Source organism: Struthio camelus, chromosome 11 (genome assembly GCF_040807025.1).
Source record: "Struthio camelus isolate bStrCam1 chromosome 11, bStrCam1.hap1, whole genome shotgun sequence".
In the NCBI taxonomy this organism is placed as follows: domain Eukaryota; kingdom Metazoa; phylum Chordata; class Aves; order Struthioniformes; family Struthionidae; genus Struthio; species Struthio camelus.
The window spans coordinates 11,203,446-11,225,033 of record NC_090952.1 but is presented as its reverse complement, the minus strand read 5'-3'; the positions used below and the strand labels follow the sequence as shown (position 1 = coordinate 11,225,033).

The following is a 21,588-nucleotide window of genomic DNA, read 5'->3' as shown; positions in this document are numbered from 1 at the left end:
TGCAGCCTTCCAGTATTGCATTTAATTACCGTCCAAGGACAAACATGTGTGACCATCATCTATCTGGGGGGTGGCCTTAAAATAAAAACTCACTCTTGATGTGACTATCATCAAGGAAAGCGGAGAGGGAGAGAAAGGCATGAGAAGTGTGCAGGGAGGGAAAAGCTTTAATCAAATGCTTCAGAGGTTTCTTAGACCCCTGCTTCCAACATGCACGTTTTTGTCCCCTTCCTCTCATCCTCTAGGAGGTTATCTCATATGAGAGATGCATTGAGGTAGAGCCACAAAGCTGATTGATAGAAAAATGTTTTATTAACCTAAACCAATGATCTTCATACTATGCTATAGTATGGAGCTAGGATTTCACTTATGAGGTGTAGCAACAAATGTACAAGGTAACAGCAGCGTGCAAGTAAAATTAATAGGTCCATATACTACACAAAAATACAACATCCGGCAGTCAGGACTATGTGTGGATTTGTTACATTCCCTGAAGGACATCGAGCTTCTGAAATGGTGGATGAATTATTCTCAACTATATATGCAGTTATTTTTATCAGCTTTTATCTGCAACTAATAATACATGTGTAGAATATTCATTTTAATATTTAATACATTCTTCATTTAATATTTAACTCAAATTTAACATAGTACTCATTCTTCATATAAATGAAATCATTGTTTACCACATATTTTGCGACATCACATTCCCTGATCGCCAAACTCTCATCGCATTAGTAGTAGTGAAGAAATAAATTGCTTTCAGTGGATTTGCAATACTGTTACTATCATCAGGTTTTGACCCTTTGTATGAGAGAAGTCACTTCTGTGGGACGGGGAAATGGCTTTCTTGCTGTGGAATTAAAGTCATGACAAGTGTCACCTGTTTGGCTGTGACAGATCGCTGCTAGCTGTGACATGTCCTTCACCATCACAGCATAGTGTTTCCTTTGGAACTTCATATATGGGTAACGGTGCTGCTGGTGTGAGAGAAAGAGACAAACTCATGACACCACATATGTAGGGGGCAATATGCAATTTTTAATGTATTTACTTAAGGAAGACCTAGCCTTACTGTGTGTTTAGAATCCTCAAAGAAAACTTGGTCTTCCTACAGGAGCTTGTGAGTGAATTGGAAAGCAGGGGAGCAGGCACTGTAAATTTAAAGCAGTAAAATGGGTCTGCTGAGGTAACAGGGGATATTATTTTTACTGTGGCATCTGCTTAGATGGAAAAATGCTCTTCACTTTTTTAGAAGTCATATTCCTATATTCTGTTCTCCTCCTGTTCATCTTACTCTTATCTGGAAAATTTACATGACAAGGGGTGACCTATGCAAAGTGAATGTAATCAGGAACGGTTATACATGGCTGTCAAATGCTGTCACACCAGAGAGTTTGCATTTGCCTGTACTATAATACTGTAGAGGATACCTACCTTGCTGCTTACGGCACACTATGCCTAGACAACAAAAGTGCGGTGACTGCTCGCGCCAGGGGCAGCTCCTCCATGGGGTCACAGGAACAGGAGGGCCTGTGGAGAGGACACTGTTTTCCCAGTGAAGGGCTTCTTCAGTTTCTCCTTTTTTGTTGAGCAATAGAAGCAAGCTGAGATGCAGCACGTTGCAGATGCCGCTCAGAATAAACTAAATGAGCATCCTTGCTAACGTACTGACATGAGCTTTTTGGACCTTGACTTCAGCTTTTGTTGAACTAACTGAACTGTCACCTCAATGTTCTGCTCCCCTTCTCCCTGAAGCAGGTCTTGAAGATCGTATTAGGCAATACAGCTGGTCCAATAGGATGCAGCATCAGAAGCCGTGACTTTTTAATCATTCAATCTCATACCGGGTAGGAGCTGCTCAGAGCTGAGATATGCTCTAAGTAAAACCATCCTTAGAACAGTAATCCAGCTATCACTACAGGTACCAACTAGAAAATACCTGATCTGATACCCAGGAGAGAAGGCAGGTGCCCCACAACAATCTAAGCTTGCCAGACAATTGTTGCCATGCTTGAGATAGCAGGGACCTCCCGTCGATGCTGTTCCTGCAAAGTGCAGTCATGACTGATAGCTGATCCTGATGATTCTGTTGAAATTATTTTAGGCCTGAGGCCATATTTCTGTTTTGCTTGTTTACTGTTGAAGGAATCATGCTGTCACTTCTAGCATTTTCACACTGCTTTGAAGGCAAAGGTGTCATAATTGTATTTCTAAAACGAGGCGTAATGGTACATTACTACTCACATGGAGGTAGCTAAGCCTGCTATCCTCAGAAATTTATATTACAAGTTGGTAGAAATGCTTGCATGCTGGAAGTTAAATGTGAGTAAACCTTTGCAAAAGTGGGGCCTACGTTAGTGTATGAGTAACTTCAACAAAGACAACAAAAATCCTTTTTTTTACTCTGATCATACAGGAAATCTCATTTTTCCTGCTGTCTTTTGAACACCTAGGAAAGAAGAGTTCTGGAGTTAAACTGTTTCATTGTTCCCAGATAAAGTAGAAATGGAAAGGCACATTACAGCTGGTCAAATCTCTGCCTGTCATTCCATTTAAGTGGCATATTCTGCCACTTATCAGGTATGAAAAGCACAGGAAAAATCTTTAGACTTTCTTTTGTGGCAATACTGCCTGTCAGCGTCAGTATTTTATGTTATGCAAAGATATAATAGACTCGTAAAATATCAGGAGTTTGAGCTTTAGATCAGGCAGTCTGTATTTCTGTGATCTTTTTTTCTTTCTTTTTTTCATTTTTAACTAAAGACTGATAAAATAACATTGATTAAATGTACTAAACTGACCAGATAGTAATGCATTCAAATGAAGGGAAGATCAACTCCAAACAGGTATTAACTAGGCATGATAGTTTTCCTTATACTTCTGCCAAGATCACAATAGCTACTTCTCTGGGTAAGAATACAACCATATCCTCTTTGTACTCTTCAATGACTGCTTTAAAATCAAAACCCATAGAGACACCACTGCAGTAGTAATTCTAGAGCATTTCTAATTTGGTGTATTTTATTGTACAATTGCAGAAGATTTTGACCATGTTCAAAACTGCCTTCATCACCTCACCGGTAAGATTTGCTTTCAGGAATCCCAGGCCCCTGAGACCAATGGGAGGGTCTGGAGCAAAGCAGACTTACCTTGGTAGAGAAGGATCAGGTCAGGGAACATATAAACCAGCAAGACATACACAAGTGTGCATGGGATGCATCCACGAGTGCTGAGGGAGCTGCCTGATGTCACTGGAGGACCACTCTCTTGAAAGTAATGGCAATTAGGGAGGTTTCTGAGGACTGGAAGAAAGCAAATGCCACTTCTGTCTTCAGGAAGAGCTAGAAGAAGGATCTGGGTAACTACAGATCAGTCAGCCTCACATAAATCCCTGGTAAAATGGTAGAGCAGAGAATCCTAGAAACCATTTCCAAACATAGTAAGGACAAGAAGGTGATTGGGAGTAATCAACAGGGATTTACAAAGGGGAAATCATGCCTGACCAACCTGATAGCTTTCTACCATGAGATGACTAGCTTGGTGGAGCGGTTGATACTGTTTATTTTTACTTCAGCAAAGCTTTCTATGCTCTCTCCCACAATATTCTCATTGACAAACTGGTGAAGTACAGACTAGATAAGTGGACAGTGAGGTAGATGGAAAACTGGCAGAACTGGCACTAGTGGCATACCCCAGGGGTTGATACTGGGGCCATACTGTTTAACTTCTCTGTTTATGATCTGAGTGATGGATAAGTGCACTCTCAGCAAATTTTCAGATTATACAAAATTGGGAGGAGTGGTTGATACACCAGACGGTTGTGCTGCAATTCAGAACCTTAACCGGCTGGAGAAATGGTCTGCCAGGAGTCTCATGAAGTTCATCAAAGGGAAATGCTGAGTTCTGCACCTGGGGATATAACCCCATGCACCAGTACAGGCCGAGTGGGAGCTTCCTGGCTGGAAAGGCAGCTTTGCAGAGAGGTACGTGGAGGTCCTGGTGGGCAACAAGTTGAATATGAGCAAGCAATATGCCGTTGCAGCACGGGAGGTCAGCAGCATCTTGGACTGCATTGAGAAGAGCATCACCAGCAGGTTGAAAGGAATGATTCTTCCCCTCAGCACAGGTGAGATGCGTCTGCAGTGCTGTGTCCAGTTCTGGTCACCCCAGTATGGGAAAGACATGACCATGCTGGAACAAGTACAGCAAAGGATGATGCAAAGATGATAAAGGGACTGGAGCATCTCTTATATGAAGAGAGAGGAGAGATCTTACCAATGTGTGTAAATACTTGATTGAAGGAAATAAAGAAGACTGAGCCGGAGTATTCTCAGTAGTGCCTTGTGACAGGACAAGAGGCTGTGGGCTCAAACTGAAACAGAGGAAATTCCATTTAAACATTAAAAACTTTTTTACTGTGAGGATGCTCGGGCACTGGAACAGGTTTCCCAGGGAGGTTGGGGGTTCTCTGTCCTTGGAGATGTTCAAAACCCAACTGGACACAACCCTGAGCAACCTGTTTTGGTTAGCCCTACTCTGAGCAAGGAGGTGAACTGGAATATCTCCAGAGGTCCCTTCCAACCTCAGCGTTTCTGTGATTCCTTCCATCAGTAAATGAAAAATTATCCTCCCCCTCTGTGAGTTAAAGACAAACTGTCGATATTTTATAAAAGGCAGAGTATGACTGCTCAGTCCTACCTGCCAAACGTGCTCTTATTCTTCCATCTCTCCATTTCTTTTGAAGCCACAGACTCTTCTTTTCCTTTAACCTATTCTTTCCTTGCCTGTATTTTGCTACTTCCATTCACCTTCACTCTGTGTTCTCTTACCATTCTAGCTCCTCATCAAGTCCTTGGAGGACTATTCCAGCTAAACCCTTTTGCCCTGTCTCCATTACTACTATTTAAAGCAGGTTCCCTGTCTTGACTGCAGTCTAAGAGTTCACCAGTCTCCTCAGCTTAAGAATTCATCTGATACTCATATTGTTCCCTTCGCCCTTAACATCAACATGTAACTCTCATGGCCGAAAAAAGGAGATGCATGTTCTGGACCAGGAAATAGCTGTGGTTGTAATTTGAGTAGGGAATAAGTCAAAGGTAATGAGGTAATTTAGGGGTTAGTATTCAGGTTATTTTGCTTCCTAGTCACTGTCCTTCCTGTCTTAGATGTGTGTGCCTTTCAAGGGGACTTGCACAGCTTCATGTTATAAGAGCATCATCGTTATTGCTTTAGAAATATCAAGATGCTTCATATCAATTTAACATTAGCTGTTTTAGCTAATCTCTGTAATACTTTCTCTCAAAACCATAAAAATGTAAGAGCTCAGGCAAAAAGTTATACTTGCCTATTTATTATTATGGTGACTGATACAGCGCAAACCAAGTTGTCTTTATGCTTTCATTCAAAAAATTACTTCCCCATGCAAATGAAAACCTAAAATTGGCAATGCTGATTTATTTTCTCAAATCTGGCATATACGTCCATACTTCACACGGTAAACCTGGTGCTGGCCAGCAGATTAGGACTTTTATTTTAAAACCAGATGCGTTTTAATTATGTTCACTGTAGATTTGCTGTTAATTAATCGGCAATATCTGAAGAGTTAATTAAAAATACAAACTTTATTTGACTCTATGTCAAACCTGACATTATGATCTTTTTGTCTACAAGACAAGAATTATGTGAGATAGAAGTCTGCATTATTCATGATAGTTTCCAACCATTTTTTTCCCTCGTCCTTTGTTCAGTGTAAAATCTTATAAGCTTTTCTTTCAGTCAAGGTGAAAGCAATATTAAGTCTCAGAAGTAAAACTTAGCAAGGATGTGTAGCTCGGTGAAATCCTTGTCCTGTAATCCTAGCTTTCTATTCACTGCCGCTATTCAATATCCCACTTTCTATATAAGCTTCACAATATGTAAGTATTTGATGAGATTTATTTGTTATACTCCTGTTTTCCTTCTTCATAAAAAAGCTTTATCCATCCCTTCACTCCCATAGGAGTCTGTCCTTGTTTCTGCTAGGATCACTAATCTGGCAACTCCATTCCAGATGCTGGACAGTTGGTAGAGGGTGGAAAGTGAGGGGGTAGGAGAGTTATGTCGCGTTAAGATTTAGCATAGCATGTGTAGTGAATTTTAAAAGCATTGTTAAGATCCAGTTAAATAATTATGAACTAGCACGGTTGCTTCTGAAAGTTGCTTTATGAATTAAAGCTTGATTGTAGCATGCTGGAGCTCTCTAAGGGACTGAACAATCGGAATATGCCATTTTTGGAGACATGACAACAGATGAGATGGCAGTTGAGTCTGATCTATGCTAATGAGTCCTACATTTTCTATTTGCAGTATTGCTCCTGATGCCTTTAGCAGCTCCATGTATGTTTTCCTTACAGCCTCTGATTTCATCTGTTGTGGTATTTTATCTTAAACAAACACATTTATGGACAGGAATGTGAAAGCTCCGTTATTCGTTATTAAGGTTAAAATGACAAAGAGCATTGTCGATAAGTTCTTTGTCTCTAACCTTTTAAAAGTAAATCATTGCCTTTAAGGTAAAATTCAAGCATACAGAGAATTCAGTATGCAAATAGCATGCACACCAGATGATCTGAAGGAAGCCTGCGCATCTCCATAGAAAACAAATGTGAGTGTAGGAAAGCAGATGCTTTCTACCAACAGACTGTACATACAGTTCTCAAGAGAACTTGAACAGCAATTTATTTTCAAACTGCTGCAAGTATGCAAATTCCTCCAGAATTAAATGCAAATTTAAAAGAAATGGCATCTATTAAGCACAAGGCAGCCCAAAGAGACAATTGGGAACTTAATAATTTAATCAAGAACTTTAACAGGCCCCGCAATATATCTAAAGTCATTGACTCAAATGTCACCAGGTTTTACTGAAGAGGTAAACGGTCGTGTTGAAAAGATGTCTTTCAGAGGATGATATTTGGCCCTTTTATTTATGACTCGTGAAGAAGTAAAGTGGAATCGTGCTACAGATTTCCAGATGATTCTCCATCAAAAAATACCAGCTATTCACTTGGCCTGCTCATAGGGTACAGTCAGTGTTGCCTCTGCTGAGTATACTCAGAATTATCTTTGCTATTTTTAACTTCTAGCAGCATAACCCAGCAAAGTCGGAGTAAGCCGAATTCTGTGCTGACACACACAGTCACCTCAGTTGTTAATTAACTTGTTACTGCTGGAGCCCGTCCTCGCCGGTGGCTATGGCACTGTGTGGATGTTACTGCGGTTATAAGCTGAAGGCAAGGGAGTAGTGCAGCGCGTGTGCAGTGGCATTACCTAGCACAAGGGGTATCGCTGGTGGGCTGGCAGCCAGCTACCTGAAGCATGGGAAATGTGTTTTTCTCCTCTCTCCAGAAATGGGAATTATTTTTGGATTGGTGAGCACAAATAATGATAGGATTGAGGCTTACCAGACAGTAGTAGGCCCCACTCGTCCTCTTTATTTTTACAGAAGTCTACTGCTCAGTTTATCCTGCTGCTTTTTTGTCTGCTAGTTATTCGGTTTAATGGCTCCATTAGCGGTGCCCGGAGGGGTCGGAGGGCAGAGTGTGGGGGTTCAGCTGAACGAGCAGCGTCGCTGGCCGTGATCCGTCACGGCTGCGCTGTGTCACCTATCTCAGGCATGCCCCGCAACTGAGGAGCAAAGCAGACAGGAATCTGCTGAGCGGGAGGATGCGGTGTTACCTGAGCAGAAATAATTGAACTAGTAACCAAAATTAACATGGTCTTCTCAGCCTTGTGAGTTACTCTGGTTTGGGCAGTGCCCGTGTGTTTTTAAACCGTAAGTGACTGCAACGTGTCTGTAAAGTCACAGGTCTGGAGTTACCCATGTTACCCATGGGTTGGGTGTAGGGGATTACAAAATGTTTGTTCTCTGGCTTGTTTCCTGCACGTTGAGAATCATCCCCTTACACTGAGTGATATGTCCAATTTTTTTCTTCGCACAGGTTGTAATCCTTGGTAAACATTCTCGAGGCTATCACTACATGTTAGCTAACCTGGTAAGAACTTTCTTCGTTACAAGTATAGCTTAGTTTTGAAAGGTAATATATTCTATTCAGGTTGTGTCAACTTTAATCAGCAAAGGAAGAAATGCATGAACAAGTTCTTGGATTTTGAGAAATGACTTCAGTAAATACTTGAACTGGTACGTTATAGTCATTTGTACTCAATTACCCAGTCTTTGTTTTATCTAAGAAGCTCATATCCTCTACTAATTTTTAAATAATAATTTAATTATATATTTTGTGCTAAGTTGTATCCTCTTAAATAAAACACTTGATAATCATAATCTTCTGTATAACATATTTGAAATTTAAGCACTCCAGAAAAATAATTGCAGCATATTTGTGTATAATAGAAGTGGTAAGAAGCTGCAAATTAAAACAATAATTCCATCAAGTAAAATCGCTAAACTGTTTCGCCGTTCTTCTGTATTATAGAGGCACAGTGGAGGGTGGTGACTTTTTACACGTTAATTGATCAGGACAAGACTATGCATTTATATCCATATTAGAACTTATTCTGGATTTTAAGATTGACTTTCAGGGATATTTATGATGCTTTGAAACATCATCTTCTCAAGTTCCTCAGGAAAACTGTTACATTGTCACTGATCCTGCAGGAAGACTAACTTTTAGGTTCTGTGTCTACTATGAGCGGAAAAATGTTTTTCCAAAAATCACACTTTCAGAGTTAGCAATCCTACGTAGTAGAAGATTCTCTCTATTCATTTTTTGGTGTGATTAAAGCAGAAAAGATGAATTTTAAAATGCCCTTATTTAGTATAAGCACTGCATGACTTCAGAACGTGTCATTCTGCATTAAAGAACCAGTCATGATCTCACTGCTTAGATTGTAGTACGTGCATAGAAATACAGGGGGCCAGAATCTGGGCTGCCTTTCGGCGTGTGTAACCACTGGCGTTCAGATAAATATGACTGCAATCAAGTCCAACTAATCAAAAGGCCCCTATTTACCGCCACAGGTATAAATAACAACAGAATAGAAGAGAATCATACCATTCTATCTGAAAGTGAAGTGTTAGCGCTGTGACTGAGAACTGCCTAGCGAGGAGGTACCTGCTTTGCCTCAACAGAACAAGATGGGTGTTGAGTGGTTCTGTGCTCCCAGTGCTGAACCTTCTTGCACACTTTTCTATATAAATGCGAATGAGGTCTTGGACCCTTTTTCACTATGACGAGAAGAAAAGGGGAAATTTTACTTCACGGTTCCCCACTGTTTTCCTTCCCACTAGTGAACACTGTGTACCACCTTGCCGCAATGCAGTAAGGCAGTTTTCCATCACAAAGGTCTGAACAAGAAGACATTTTCAAATTCTGTTCTGTTGCATTATTACAGTCCCAGTATTTACTGTGACAGCCATTGTCTCCTTGGTAAAATATTTTCTACTAACAACAGGGAAATTCACAAGTTTCTTTTGTACTAAGCTCGTAGCAGCTAAAACTGAGCCAAAGAAAAGGGACTTTGGATGGCACTGATTCTTGTTTTCTACACGTGTCCTCCCAGGGTTTCACAGACATCGTGCTGGAGAGAATAATGCACGGAGGTGCCAATGTTACTGGGTTCCAGATTGTTAATAATGAAAACCCAATGGTTCAACAGTTTATACAACGCTGGGTGAGACTTGATGAAAGGGAATTCCCCGAAGCCAAGAACTCTCCATTAAAGGTATTTATTTTATTCTGGCAGTGATGGAAACTGTCTGAGTTGCTTTTAACAATCATTTGGGGGTTTTTTTGACTCCTGGTGCATGCCTGTGTATGATGCAGATCTCTCATTAAGAATGCACTGGAGCATTCACTGCACTTCCAGAAGTGAGAAAGAGACAGAAACTATTGGTTGGTCACGTGTGCATGCTGGTTCCTCAAAACAAAAGGCTCTGTCTTGCCGTGGTACAAAATCTTGTCATTTTACAGTGGATAGAAAAACTTCTAACTTGAATATCCCAAATTAATTTAGAGTTTTTGTAATTAGGTTAATTTTTAGATGTAAACTGTGGGTTATTGGTCAGTTTTAATGCTGGTGGAGAATTTCATGTACAAGATGAATTAGCATTAGATTTGTGGAGGGGCCACTGCCTCCTCCTACTCACTATTAACAGTTGCCCCCATAATCTAAGCCTGGATTTTGCCACTATGCTTTAGTTAAATGCTCAAGGTACTTTCTCTGGAGTCGAAAAAACTTTCCAAATTCTTTCTGTCACAGGTTTTCAGAAACTGTCCTAGGCTGGACAAACTAAAATGAGAGCTACTGTTATTAGGAGACTCACAACCTATTAATATCTCCCCCTGTTTATTTTCTGCCTCAGCAGCTGTATATTAGAGGGCGTGCCGTAAGGATGCACCATTCAATGTCTGAGGTCATAAAGTCTTTCAGGACCAGTGCATATTATTAACTTAATAATTGTAGACAATTGAGTTGCACTGCCTTCACCCATTTCTTGGCAGAGTTTAATTCTCTAGTGCAGACATAACTCAAAAGTGTGCCAAGACTGGGACAAGAAATAATCAGCTGAATTTATGATTTATTACAGATACCAGAAAAAAAAAATTGTTCAGTGGTATTAAGTACAGTAATATGTGCTATGAGAAGTAAGGGGGCCCTTTCATGGTGAGTAAAAAGCAACAGATTTAACAAACCTGTCAGGGATAGTCTATTCAGAGTTGGTTCTGTCTCAGAAGAAAGGGTAAAACAGGATGCATTACTGCAATATTTTCCATTTCTAGGGTCGTGTGATTTTTATGGGAAAAGGAAATTATCTTAATCCCATACTATCGCACAGCCTCGCAGAGCAAAGAAAGTCCCAAACCGAGGCCCACAAAACTCCCGATTAGTGTATTGTTCCCTGTTGATTAGGAACCAGGCCTTCTTTCTAAAAGCTTCCTCGCAGTGATGCAGGAGTGAAGATAAGTATCATACTAATCTTAAAAGCTCTGAAACGTATAAAGTTAACCTGGGAAGATTTTATTCCACTTGAAAGCAATTTGCCTTGAGGGAAGAATTATTCTCTGTCCTTAAAAAATAATCTTTAAGTATATGGTGCAAACACAGAGATTACATTTCCTTTCCACAAATGTACTGCTCGTTATAGAAATGTGCACAGTATTTGTCAATCAGACAAAAAGCATACTTAAAAATTGATGTACAATATTTTTGATTAGGAAATAAAATTGCCTAGAGATTAAAGCCCTGTTCTTTAATTTATTCTGTATTTTATCAGCATTTCCCTTCTCTCTCTTTTTTTTTTTCCTCTTTGCATGCTCATGCATTTATAAGTAGAATTCGAATAAAGTAGAAAATTAGATAGCTGTCTTGGCATGAGTTGGAAGGGACTGCATTAAGGTAACTGACAATCGACGCAGTCTGCTGAAAAAATTATCGCTGTGTAGGTTTTGTGTAGTGCTAGATTGGACAGCTTTTGCAGGATTTTTTTAATACAAGAACAAATATCTTCTTAAATTACTATCTGATTCTGTATTGTTGTGTGGAATGTGGCATGTAATCTTTGTTGACTGATTAAAAGAGGAAAAGGTGATCATTGCAAGGCCAGCATCGCAGGAAAGGAGGTAAGGGTGGGCAGGATCGAAAGAGTACCTGTAGCTAGATCCAGTCAGAGCTGGAAACAAAAATCCATAAACGGAGTTTATAAACTGCTATCATTTAAAACTCAAGAAGAAGGGCTGCTATATAACCTTTTCCCAGCGCTACCTTTGCGCCCTCATTTATCAGCTATGCTTCTCTGGATCGGCACACACAGGCTCACCTCGTTCTGTGCAGGTTACCCAAGGCTTTACATCAAACTGAAGAGCTTGCAATGAGATCATAGACATTTTTAAGAGATGTAGACCACCAGTTGTGCTATACTGCCCTGCAGGATAGAGCTAGCTGCCTCTGAATTTAATAGGTCTTATCCTCACAGAGAGTAGCTGAACCTGCAGCTGAAATGCAAATTTCCATCTTTCTAATTCATTCATAGGCAGCATGTGTTTTTTCACTAACTAACTCCAGCATAAGTTTCATTGGAAGCCAAGAGCTCTATATTATCACACAGGCAGGAAAAACGAGAGCAAGTTCATCAGTCTGTGCAGATACCCATTACACACTTTTTTCCCCCTTCTTCTTCCATTCTCATACAAACGTTGTGGAAATATGAGGGGTCAATTGTAGGGGGGTTGATATCTGCTTTTGCAGATACCTGATACACTGAGCATATTCAATTGCTCCTATGCCATATTGAAAGGGTATCCCGCTCCCCTAATTACTAGCCTAGTGTAATGCCAGGGAAAACCATTGACATTGTATGCAAAGCCTGGGACACTCTGTAGGAGGGAAGAACTTTTAGACCAGCACATGAATGCTGAAGAAATGGGAGAAAACACCTTCATGATTTTCTTGCACGTGACATCCAAGTTACAGTACTGGGAGGATGTCATCAGGTATATAAGACAATCAGTGGATGAAGTTGAGAGCAATATGAACAGATAGTTCAGGAGCCCGGAGGTTTTGTTGAAGAATTTGTTGCTGCACAAAGCAGAGCTAACTATTATGTTAGCTGTTCCCTTCGCATGCTTTTGCCTGCTGAAGTGCGGGATAGCTCACCACCCTCCTCAGGTGCAGTAAGAGAAGGCAGATGGGCAGTTACCAAGGGGTGGTAATGCTTAAAGTGATTGTAATTGTGATTACTTGTTTGTATAGCTGTCATCAAAGAAAAGCAAACTGATTTATTGCTGGTCACAGATGCTACCTCATCAGGTTCATAGTTCAGACAGAAATGATTTATGTTAGCTTTAATCCAAAATGTCTGTCTTGGCAATCTTATTAAAAAGTAGTGACCTCATTTAGATGAGCAAGTTTCCAATTAAATCTAAACCTTAAGCAACTATAAACTGATTTTATTATTTTACTGCTATATGCTCTACGACATGAAAATATATTTTATTTGTTACTTGGAGTACATGCAATTGCTAAATGACAGTTAGCATCTGTGGCAGGAGAGGGAGCGAGGGAAAGGGCTTGCAAGGATGATTCTTCTAAGAGCATTTGACAAAGAGAAGGACTAGAGCTGATAAACCTGCGGCGATTCTAAGATTGCATTTGTCACCATGTTTTATTTGCATCAATTTTAGTATACATCAGCACTGACCCATGATGCGGTCCTAGTCATAGCAGAGGCTTTCCGTTACCTCCGAAGGCAGCGTGTGGATGTCTCCAGGAGAGGCAGCGCTGGAGACTGCCTAGCTAACCCTGCAGTACCGTGGAGCCAAGGAATCGATATAGAAAGAGCGCTGAAAATGGTAAGGGCAAGCATACCATGGCTATTGGATATGTATATTCCACAACAGCAGCAACTCTGCTGGGACAGAACTGGTGTCTTTCTACTCCACGTACACAGTTTCTCTACTCATAAAACAGCTGCAGCACCTCAGGAAAAAAGGAAAGCCTTAACAATAAGGTTTAGCCCCCCAAAGGAGGGTTAAAACATATCCAGTAGCGGGCAAAGCATAACAAATTAGCTTTCAAAACTTTAGCCGAAAATCACGTCCCTCAGGCACCAGTGCAGCAGCTGCCTGATGGTCCACACCAAGGTACCTCCTGTCTGACTCCCCTCCCAGTGCTGTACTTCTCATGGGAGTGCGCATGAGCCGTTTTGCAAACGGCCATGTACTGGGGCTTCTGAGGTCAAGCTGAAGTTGCAGACTTGACTATCTGAGCCCAGCCTGATTACCTTTTGCCTGGCCAGTCTTTTAACCGTACCATTAGTTACTGCATTGGACCCTACTTCACTTGTGTCTGTGTAGTTTTGTGGGTTTTTAACTCTTTTTTTAGACTGCTATGTCTGTTAAAGCAAGTGACAACAGGAAAAGATGGTAATGTTTTTGTAGATATAAGAGGCAGGAGCGGAGTCTGCTTTTGATCTTGCTTAAACTAACGTAAAACAAACACTAGAATCAATGTTATTAATGCAGGCGTAAAAATGGAGTGAGTGAGATCAGAATTAAGCCCGTGTTCGATAGAGCAAATCCTAGGTCAGACTTCATATGCTTGACTTCACTATTGCTTTTTCTTATTTGCCAGGTTGGAAGGATTATATCAGAAAGTTTATTCTGTCCCTCGCTCTTTAAGAGTGAGAGATACGGATCGATCTCACATTGTCAGAGCTCTTCTTATGCCATTATGTCACTTCCTAACAAATGCCCTAACTGTACACTCACTCATGTAGCATTACACACTCTTGAAGTTAATTAAATTCAGCCTTCAAAATAGTTAAAGAATTTGTCCTGTCCATTTGAAGTTAATTACAAGAAACACAAAACTCCTTTGAATGAGATAAAAAGGATTCGTGTCAACAAAGAATCAAAACAGAGCACGAACACTGCTTAGGGAGAATTAGGGAGAATTTATAAAAAAACGTAATTCATAAGACACACGAAGCCAAACTCATGAATGGCCCAAATGCAGACGACTGACTTTCAGCAGGATGTCTTATATTGTTTTTAGCTATTCAGAATGAACTAAATGAGATTCATATACCACTCCAACAACTCCTACCCAAGATAAGATCATCCCACAGTAACGTTGCCTACCAGATCCCATCCTGTCCATCACAGTCTTTCCCCTACTCAGACAATGATCTGAAATCTTTGCTTCAGGAAAAAAAACGACTTCCATTAACAATGTTTCTTCCTCTCTCCAGTTGTATAGCAACTAAAATAAGAATATTTGTTCAAGACATCCTAGAAATAACTGATGCCAGCAGAAAATTCAGTGCCGGAGTATAGTCATCCTGCTGGCAAAAGGGAAATCAGCATTACCTGACTCTGCTTCCCTACAGCCTTGAAAACTGTGCACATCTGTATTTCTAAATCTGATTCAGATAGAGTGGAAGACAGTTTACCTGAACAAATCTGGGTGGTTATAAATAGTCAGATAATTTGTGATTTCCTCCACACACTCTGCTAACAGAAGCGTTCAGAGTCCTGGTGAGCCTTCCTGCCTCTGAGCAGCCAAATTTTGAAAAGTGCTGAGTTTTCCCACCAAAGATAGAAACAAATTAAATTTGAAGTCAAAAGGTGTCAAATGCACAACGCTCATATCTCAGTGCGCATCAGGATGAACCTGACCTAACAAGGTCTGCTGAGAGATAGATACTGCTGTGCTAAGGTAGGCAGACAGCTTCCAGCAAGCCCCAAAAGCAGACACAGCAAGCTCATGTCTGGCTGCAAACGGTATGTCAACTACCCTACAAACGCCTCTGCTCAGGCCTTAGTTGATAAGACCTCTTAGGGACAAGTTTGGCTTTCAAAGTCCCATTCAGCTCTCTAAACTTCAGCTTTCTGGAGACAGGAATAACTTGCATGTTCTTCCGGAGCTCTCAAATCATAAACTATTTTAAAAAAGGTTCACATCCACTTACGGATGAAAAATTAACACTCTTCATGCATCACACTGAATTTGGCTCACAGGATAATTTGAGCTCCAAGGAATTTTGGCTCTATTACATAGCCTGTCCCTCTCCATTATAACAAGTTTGGTTGAACAATCTCTAAAGCATAAATAGCAGATGAGTAACCAGCATCTGCAGGGATCATGATTTCAGAGTTTCCCTTCAACCAGTTTTCCATTAGCCATTCCTATAGCTTCCACAACAATTTGCTAAATATTAAAGCTAATTTACCCCTGCTGCAGTTTCAGACTGTTACTCCTTCTGTCTGAGATGACAGCTTGTCAGTGTTGATAAGTGATAAATGGAAATATCTCACCCTTTCACAGAGGGAAATAAAGAATTTTTTTCTTTGAAACAAAGTTCTTCATACTTCCCCTCAAAATGATTCATGTGAGTAGGTAATGATAATGACTTACCGTCTATAGTCCCATCCATCCAGACTGAGACCAGAACTCATAAGCAGTAGAGGTAATTGCCTATGTTCATTCAGAGAAAACATTCATTCCTTTCTCCTACATTGGGACTGGTCTTAAAATAAAGCACTTCCTGGTGTGAGCGAGAATATGAGATTCTCGTCCATGTTACAAATCACTCTGTGCCCTATTGTGAAGGGTTTTATGGTCCTGAATTGTTGCAGGTGCCTTGTTGGTACTCCATTTACAGCAGTGAATCCAGCGTGACTAAGCATGGCAGAACCAGTATGCTTATATTTAACATACATGCAGGGCTAATTTCACTCGAATGCAGCTCACTCTGCAGCACTCAGTGTCCCCAGCTGAGCAGCAACTAACAAAGAATATGTACAGGTGAAACAGAGGATTAAGGTTTTTTTTTATTGTAAAAAAATAACTGGTTTTATCAGAAGCACGACAAGTCTTTTGTATAGATAAAAATTGTGCTAGAACTAGTGAGTTCCTGCAGTAACAGGAAACAGAGAAAAAAATAGAGCGAGTCTTCTATTTAAATATTTTTTTCTTTATCCCCTTAAGGTGCAAGTTCAAGGAATGACAGGGAATATCCAGTTTGACACCTATGGGCGGAGAACAAACTATACAATTGATGTGTATGAAATGAAAGCTTCTGGATCACGGAAGGTGAGTTTCAAGATATGCGTTGAATTTCACATCTTCAGAAGTGTTTGTTTGAACAAACTAATGAGAATCAAAAATACCACCTAGCCACTGTAAAAACAGGATCCTGAAGAGTCCCTGCCTTTTTGCTCTCTCCCTTAGCCCAGCAATCTTCTCCTGTTTTGTTCTGGACCAAATCACTTGCCCTGCCTAATATCTTCATGGGTTTCCGTATCAACTTCGGACCCCCCCCCCCTTTCCCAGTAAAAGCCATCTGGATATTTTCCACTGCCAAGAGTACTATCTGGTGTCACGTCTCTGTGCTCAGCCCTTTTTCCTGACTTCCTCTCCATCTTTCCCTTCCTCTCCATAACAGGCCTCAGAACGATAGTGAAGGTGGAGCCCAATATATTTTAGAAACCTCCTGACATGAACAGAAAATCATTTTTGGTTTTAATTAGGATTTGCGTCTCAATCTCTTGTCTCCTAAATAAAGTATAGATCCAAAGTGGGGTAGTTGCCTAGATCCCTGTTGTAAAAGTAATTTAGGGCAGATTTTCAAAAATAATTAGGTACACGGGCTCTCAGGAGGATTGAGAAAAGAGTCTGAGTGGACCAGACACACAAATCTCCCTGATTCCACCTGGCGTTAGGCACCTAACCATGTTTAATCACTGTTGAGACTCCTTAACTCTTCTGTACATATTTGATAACAAAATACCTCTGGACACGGCCTGGCCATTCAGCTAGGCTTACAGTGCAGACAGTGTTACTGCCACGCTGTGCAGAAATAAAAGAACCAGTGTAATAGCAAGTGGCAGTGTAGCCACAGCACCATGAAGGTCGGCACAGGCCGACTGACAAATAGTCGTCTCATGCGCAGAAATGGTTTTGTAATCCATATGGATGTTTCTGCTACTGTGCCTGCGCTGCTAACAGTATCTGCGCAGTCTAGTCTAAAGCTAGCTCGAGCGTGTTCACAGGTACTGCATGCACTGTCGGGAGTGCAGCAGAATATGGGTGAATCAGTGAAAAATTTCAAAATCAAAGCTATTTAGGCTATGCGATTTATTTGCTGGTCTATAATGTATTCGGATGTTGCAGAAACACAGGAATTTGTTCCATAGGCACCATGACAGTGTGAATTTATATAGGGAGAATGAAACGTGTATTTTCAATTATATTTGGCTTGTAATTATTTCCACATGGGCTTGGAAATGTTTTTTCTTTAAGGACATTAAATTAAAGCCGGCATCGTTCTGTAATGGCAATAAATGAATAGATGCTACAAAGCTATATATTGTTCTTGTTATCAAGTTCGTGTACCAGAGTCCTTGTGAACATATATTGCGGTAACAATCTCCACTTTTATAGGCTGGTTATTGGAATGAATATGAAAGATTTGTGCCAACATTAGATCTGCTACCCTCTAATGACACTTCGTCTGTGGAGAACAGAACTATAGTAGTCACTACCATCTTGGTAAGTTTTACCTTCTTAGTGTGCTTGTGTTTAGGAAATAAGATGCATGGCTCCTGAGGTGTATTAGACACCTTGCCGGAAGGCACAGTGTTGACTTCAAGTGACTGAAAAGTTCAGTAACTTGCAGAGATGTATTGAGGCCTTGACCCTTGAATGTGTATCGGTGCTTTATTGTGTATCAAAGAGCGTACTCACAGGAGGAGTCCCACTGAATCCAACGTTGTGCTCTCCTGCTTCTCAGTTCTTGAACTCAGTGGAGCTCCTCACGTGAGTAAAGCTATGTATGCATGTAAATGATTGCAGGATCTGGCCTTCCTGCTGTAGGGTCAGATCTTGCGCCCCTCACTCAGGTACAGCTTCTGTAGACTCAGGCCCTGTGGACTGAGTAAGGGTGGTACCAGGAAGCCTGTGGAGAACTGGAAAGGCTCTAGGTATACCTAAGACTAGATATAAAGTGATCTCTACCCGTGCAGCTCCAAAGGACTGATGCTCTTCCTGTGTCTTGCAACAGCAGCACCTGTGTCAGTCCAAATACTTCTAGCGTGTGTGTTCTTCCGTACAGTATTGTTGTGTATGGTATTGTGACTTTTACGCCTGTTACAATTCTACTAAGCATGAGCCAATTATATGCTATTTCTTGAAGCATTGTATTTTATCCTCCTTTGAATTTAGCAAGATAGAATCAGCGTTTCAGCTGAAATTTTCCAAGAAGGCTGAGGGAATTTAGTGACCAAGGTTGCTGCTGAGCGTTTTAGCCTAACTTCCCTTAGGCTGCTTTGAAAATACCTCCATTAGAGCCCCATTCTGGGCCACGGTGCATTAGCAAATGCATTCAGTGGGTACAGGTACGGAGCGTGCCAGTTCTTCAAACACTAAAAATTATATTATTACTGCAGTGATGCTATGTGCTTGTCTAATCACCGGAAAATTTAGCCCTAATTTGGCAAACAAAAGTGTAACTTTGTTAAAGTGAATAGTTCTGGTGCCTTCAATGGGTCTCTACTAGGGTTAAAAGCATATGCGACTGTAGGATTAAGCCAAGGATTTTTAAACTGCAAATATTTATCTATCTAATTTCTGTACCAAAGTAGGAAATATTGTAAATATTTGCCAGTAATATAAAGTAAGGACAATAACAGCTCTCATTTTGCATGTTTTAAAGCTGTACTTTACATTCATAGACTTTTGATCTTTACTTTTGTTTCAAAGGAATCACCATATGTAATGTATAAGAAAAACCATGAACAACTAGAAGGGAATGAGAGATATGAAGGATATTGTGTAGACTTAGCTTCTGAAATAGCAAAACATGTTGGAATAAAGTACAAACTGTCAATTGTTGGAGATGGGAAATATGGAGCTAGGGACCCTGAGACTAAAATATGGAATGGCATGGTGGGTGAACTGGTCTATGGGGTAAGTTTCTCTTAACATTCATTTTAATGTTCTTTATAAAAAGTTACGCTCAGAGTTAATAAACTGCAAAATAAAGATTTTCTGTTTGAATACTACCTTTAAAATTTTAGATATTTTTTTGCAGTACCGTTGTTATAGTCTACTTTTTTAATTATTTCATTGCGGGAAAGTGTCACTTCTTTACTGCTGTTTTCTAAGTCAGTTTCCTCAAAATATTGAGAAGTGGCATGGGGCAGATTTCAAATTCCTTAACTACAACAGAATTGGCAGTTTTCCCGTCGTATACTGCTTCTGTATGTATGTGTCGTATCTTCTTTTTCCCTGTCAGTCTCGCTGGGGGGTACTCTTCCCATTAAGGATCTGCCCCTACGGTGCTGAATCTCATAGGATCATTGATGTCAGTTCATGTTTGATCAGAACCTGAAGACTCAGCTCACCCCATTCTTGTTTTTCAGGGGAAGAAACAATACGGGCCTGAAATCACCCATATCTTTTTATCTTTAAATCGTGGATTTAGCTTTTAAAAACCAACAGTCAGATGAAAAAATTCTAATTCACTGCATTCTTCTTTATATTTCTATTTTGGGCATACCGTTGCTTTGTATAGCAAGAACAAAAAAAAAAAGCCGGAATTGCCATTTTAGAAACTTCTTTAAAAACTAGAATTTTGGAATGCTGATGCAATAAACTGGATGGAATGAGGAGAAAGTTGGCTTTGCAGAAAAGACTTCACAAGCTGATGTTTCATCTTGGCTTTTTTTCCCCCACATGCAAATGAGACTATTTGTGATTCCGCCCAAATCTTCTCTATAGATTATTTTTAACAAGCTTTCCTTTATTAAAAATATCTGAGCAGAAGTGAGTATTTCCATTGCCTCCTTTTGTTCCATTGCTGAGTGTAGTTTCTAAAAATCGCCTCAAAATTTCCCCAATCACATCATCATCTCTTGCAAAATGTTTGGTGAGATAATTCTTTTCAAAAGATTCAGTTTCTTAAAAGTAGTTGCTGGATTTGCAAAAAGTTCTCTTACTCTAGAATAGGCAGTCCTAATCCGTTTATCATACACCTTGTAGCCCATTCAAGCTCTAAAATATTCCATATAAGCAACAGCGATTTTGTGGTGTGGTATTAAGGGGAGGGGGGATTAGAGAAAGTAAATAGGAGTCCGGACCCCTGGGCTCTTATCTTCACTTTCCTGTTGCATTGAGGTATGTCATTATGCGTGTCTGTTGAACTCTCAGTGCCTCAGTTCTCCTGTTTCGGAAAAGAGTATCACCTCTTTCAGAGAACAAGTTCCTTGAGAACCTCTACAGGAAAGGTTTAGTTTGTTCCAAGTGTTAATTACATTGCGATGGAAACCTAAACTGGCCGTTTCCCTGTGTGTTGTTCAAGAAATAGCAAGAATATTAGCTGTAGTTGGATCCTTTTGATATATTAGCAAGTGACAAGCAATGAAACAGTTTATTCACTTAAAAGTAATCATACCCTATTCAAAAGATATGACAAAGAGAACCTGAAAACCTGAAATTCCTAATAAAAACCAGGGCCTAGAGACCGTTCACACTAGGGAAGAAAGGTGCAATAAGAGTTACTTCCTTTGGGACTTGAGCCAAGTTAGATTAGCCTCACAGCTGCTGGGCGATGGAAGTTGCATCTGTATTGAGGGCCCACCCATCTGAGCCATAGTCCTCTTTCAACCCAGCCTTTTCTTGGATAAATAGGATGGCCACAGCTGCCTTTTCCACAGTCCCTCAGGATGAGCCTAGCTCAGAGAGCTCTGCCTCCCTGGTTTCAGATTGAGCCCTCGCCACTTGCCTTCCACCCGACTGTACTTATGACCTTTCCACCCCAGGAGAACAGCTTCACAGCCACCATAAACCATACCTTAAAACAACCCCAAACCTGCCCCGCCATTGTCATTTATTGCCTGCAAAAATTTGTTCCTTTGTATTCTGAAGCAGAATTTTCTTCTGTGTTTTCTCATTAAGGAAAACTTGAGGAACCTTTCCCTCATTGCCCCACAACAGCTCCTCTTCTCCCACCGTGAGCTCAGTTACTGACGTCTCTTAACAGCAGTGCTCAATTATTCAAAGGTCAGATGCGTCCCTTGAGAATTGACT

General features: G+C 40.5%; 1 protein-coding gene across 7 annotated transcripts in view; it reads left to right on the top strand.

Annotated features, from left to right (window-relative positions):
• Window positions 1–21,588, top strand: part of GRIA3 (glutamate ionotropic receptor AMPA type subunit 3) — a 156,376-nt gene that overhangs the window by 80,650 nt on the left and 54,138 nt on the right. For 6 of the 7 annotated variants that reach the window (XR_011143383.1, XM_068956620.1, XM_068956616.1 and 3 more), the window contains exons 5-10: window positions 7,980–8,033; window positions 9,562–9,723; window positions 13,182–13,349; window positions 16,489–16,593; window positions 17,944–18,051; window positions 19,261–19,467. Coding sequence is in view for 6 of the 7 variants with exons in the window: in XM_068956620.1 (XP_068812721.1) it covers window positions 7,980–8,033; window positions 9,562–9,723; window positions 13,182–13,349; window positions 16,489–16,593; window positions 17,944–18,051; window positions 19,261–19,467 (804 nt within the window). In the remaining variant the exon portion in view is untranslated. The remainder of the gene's footprint in view (window positions 1–7,979; window positions 8,034–9,561; window positions 9,724–13,181; window positions 13,350–16,488; window positions 16,594–17,943; window positions 18,052–19,260; window positions 19,468–21,588) is intronic. The other variant, XM_068956619.1, reaches the window with a different exon arrangement.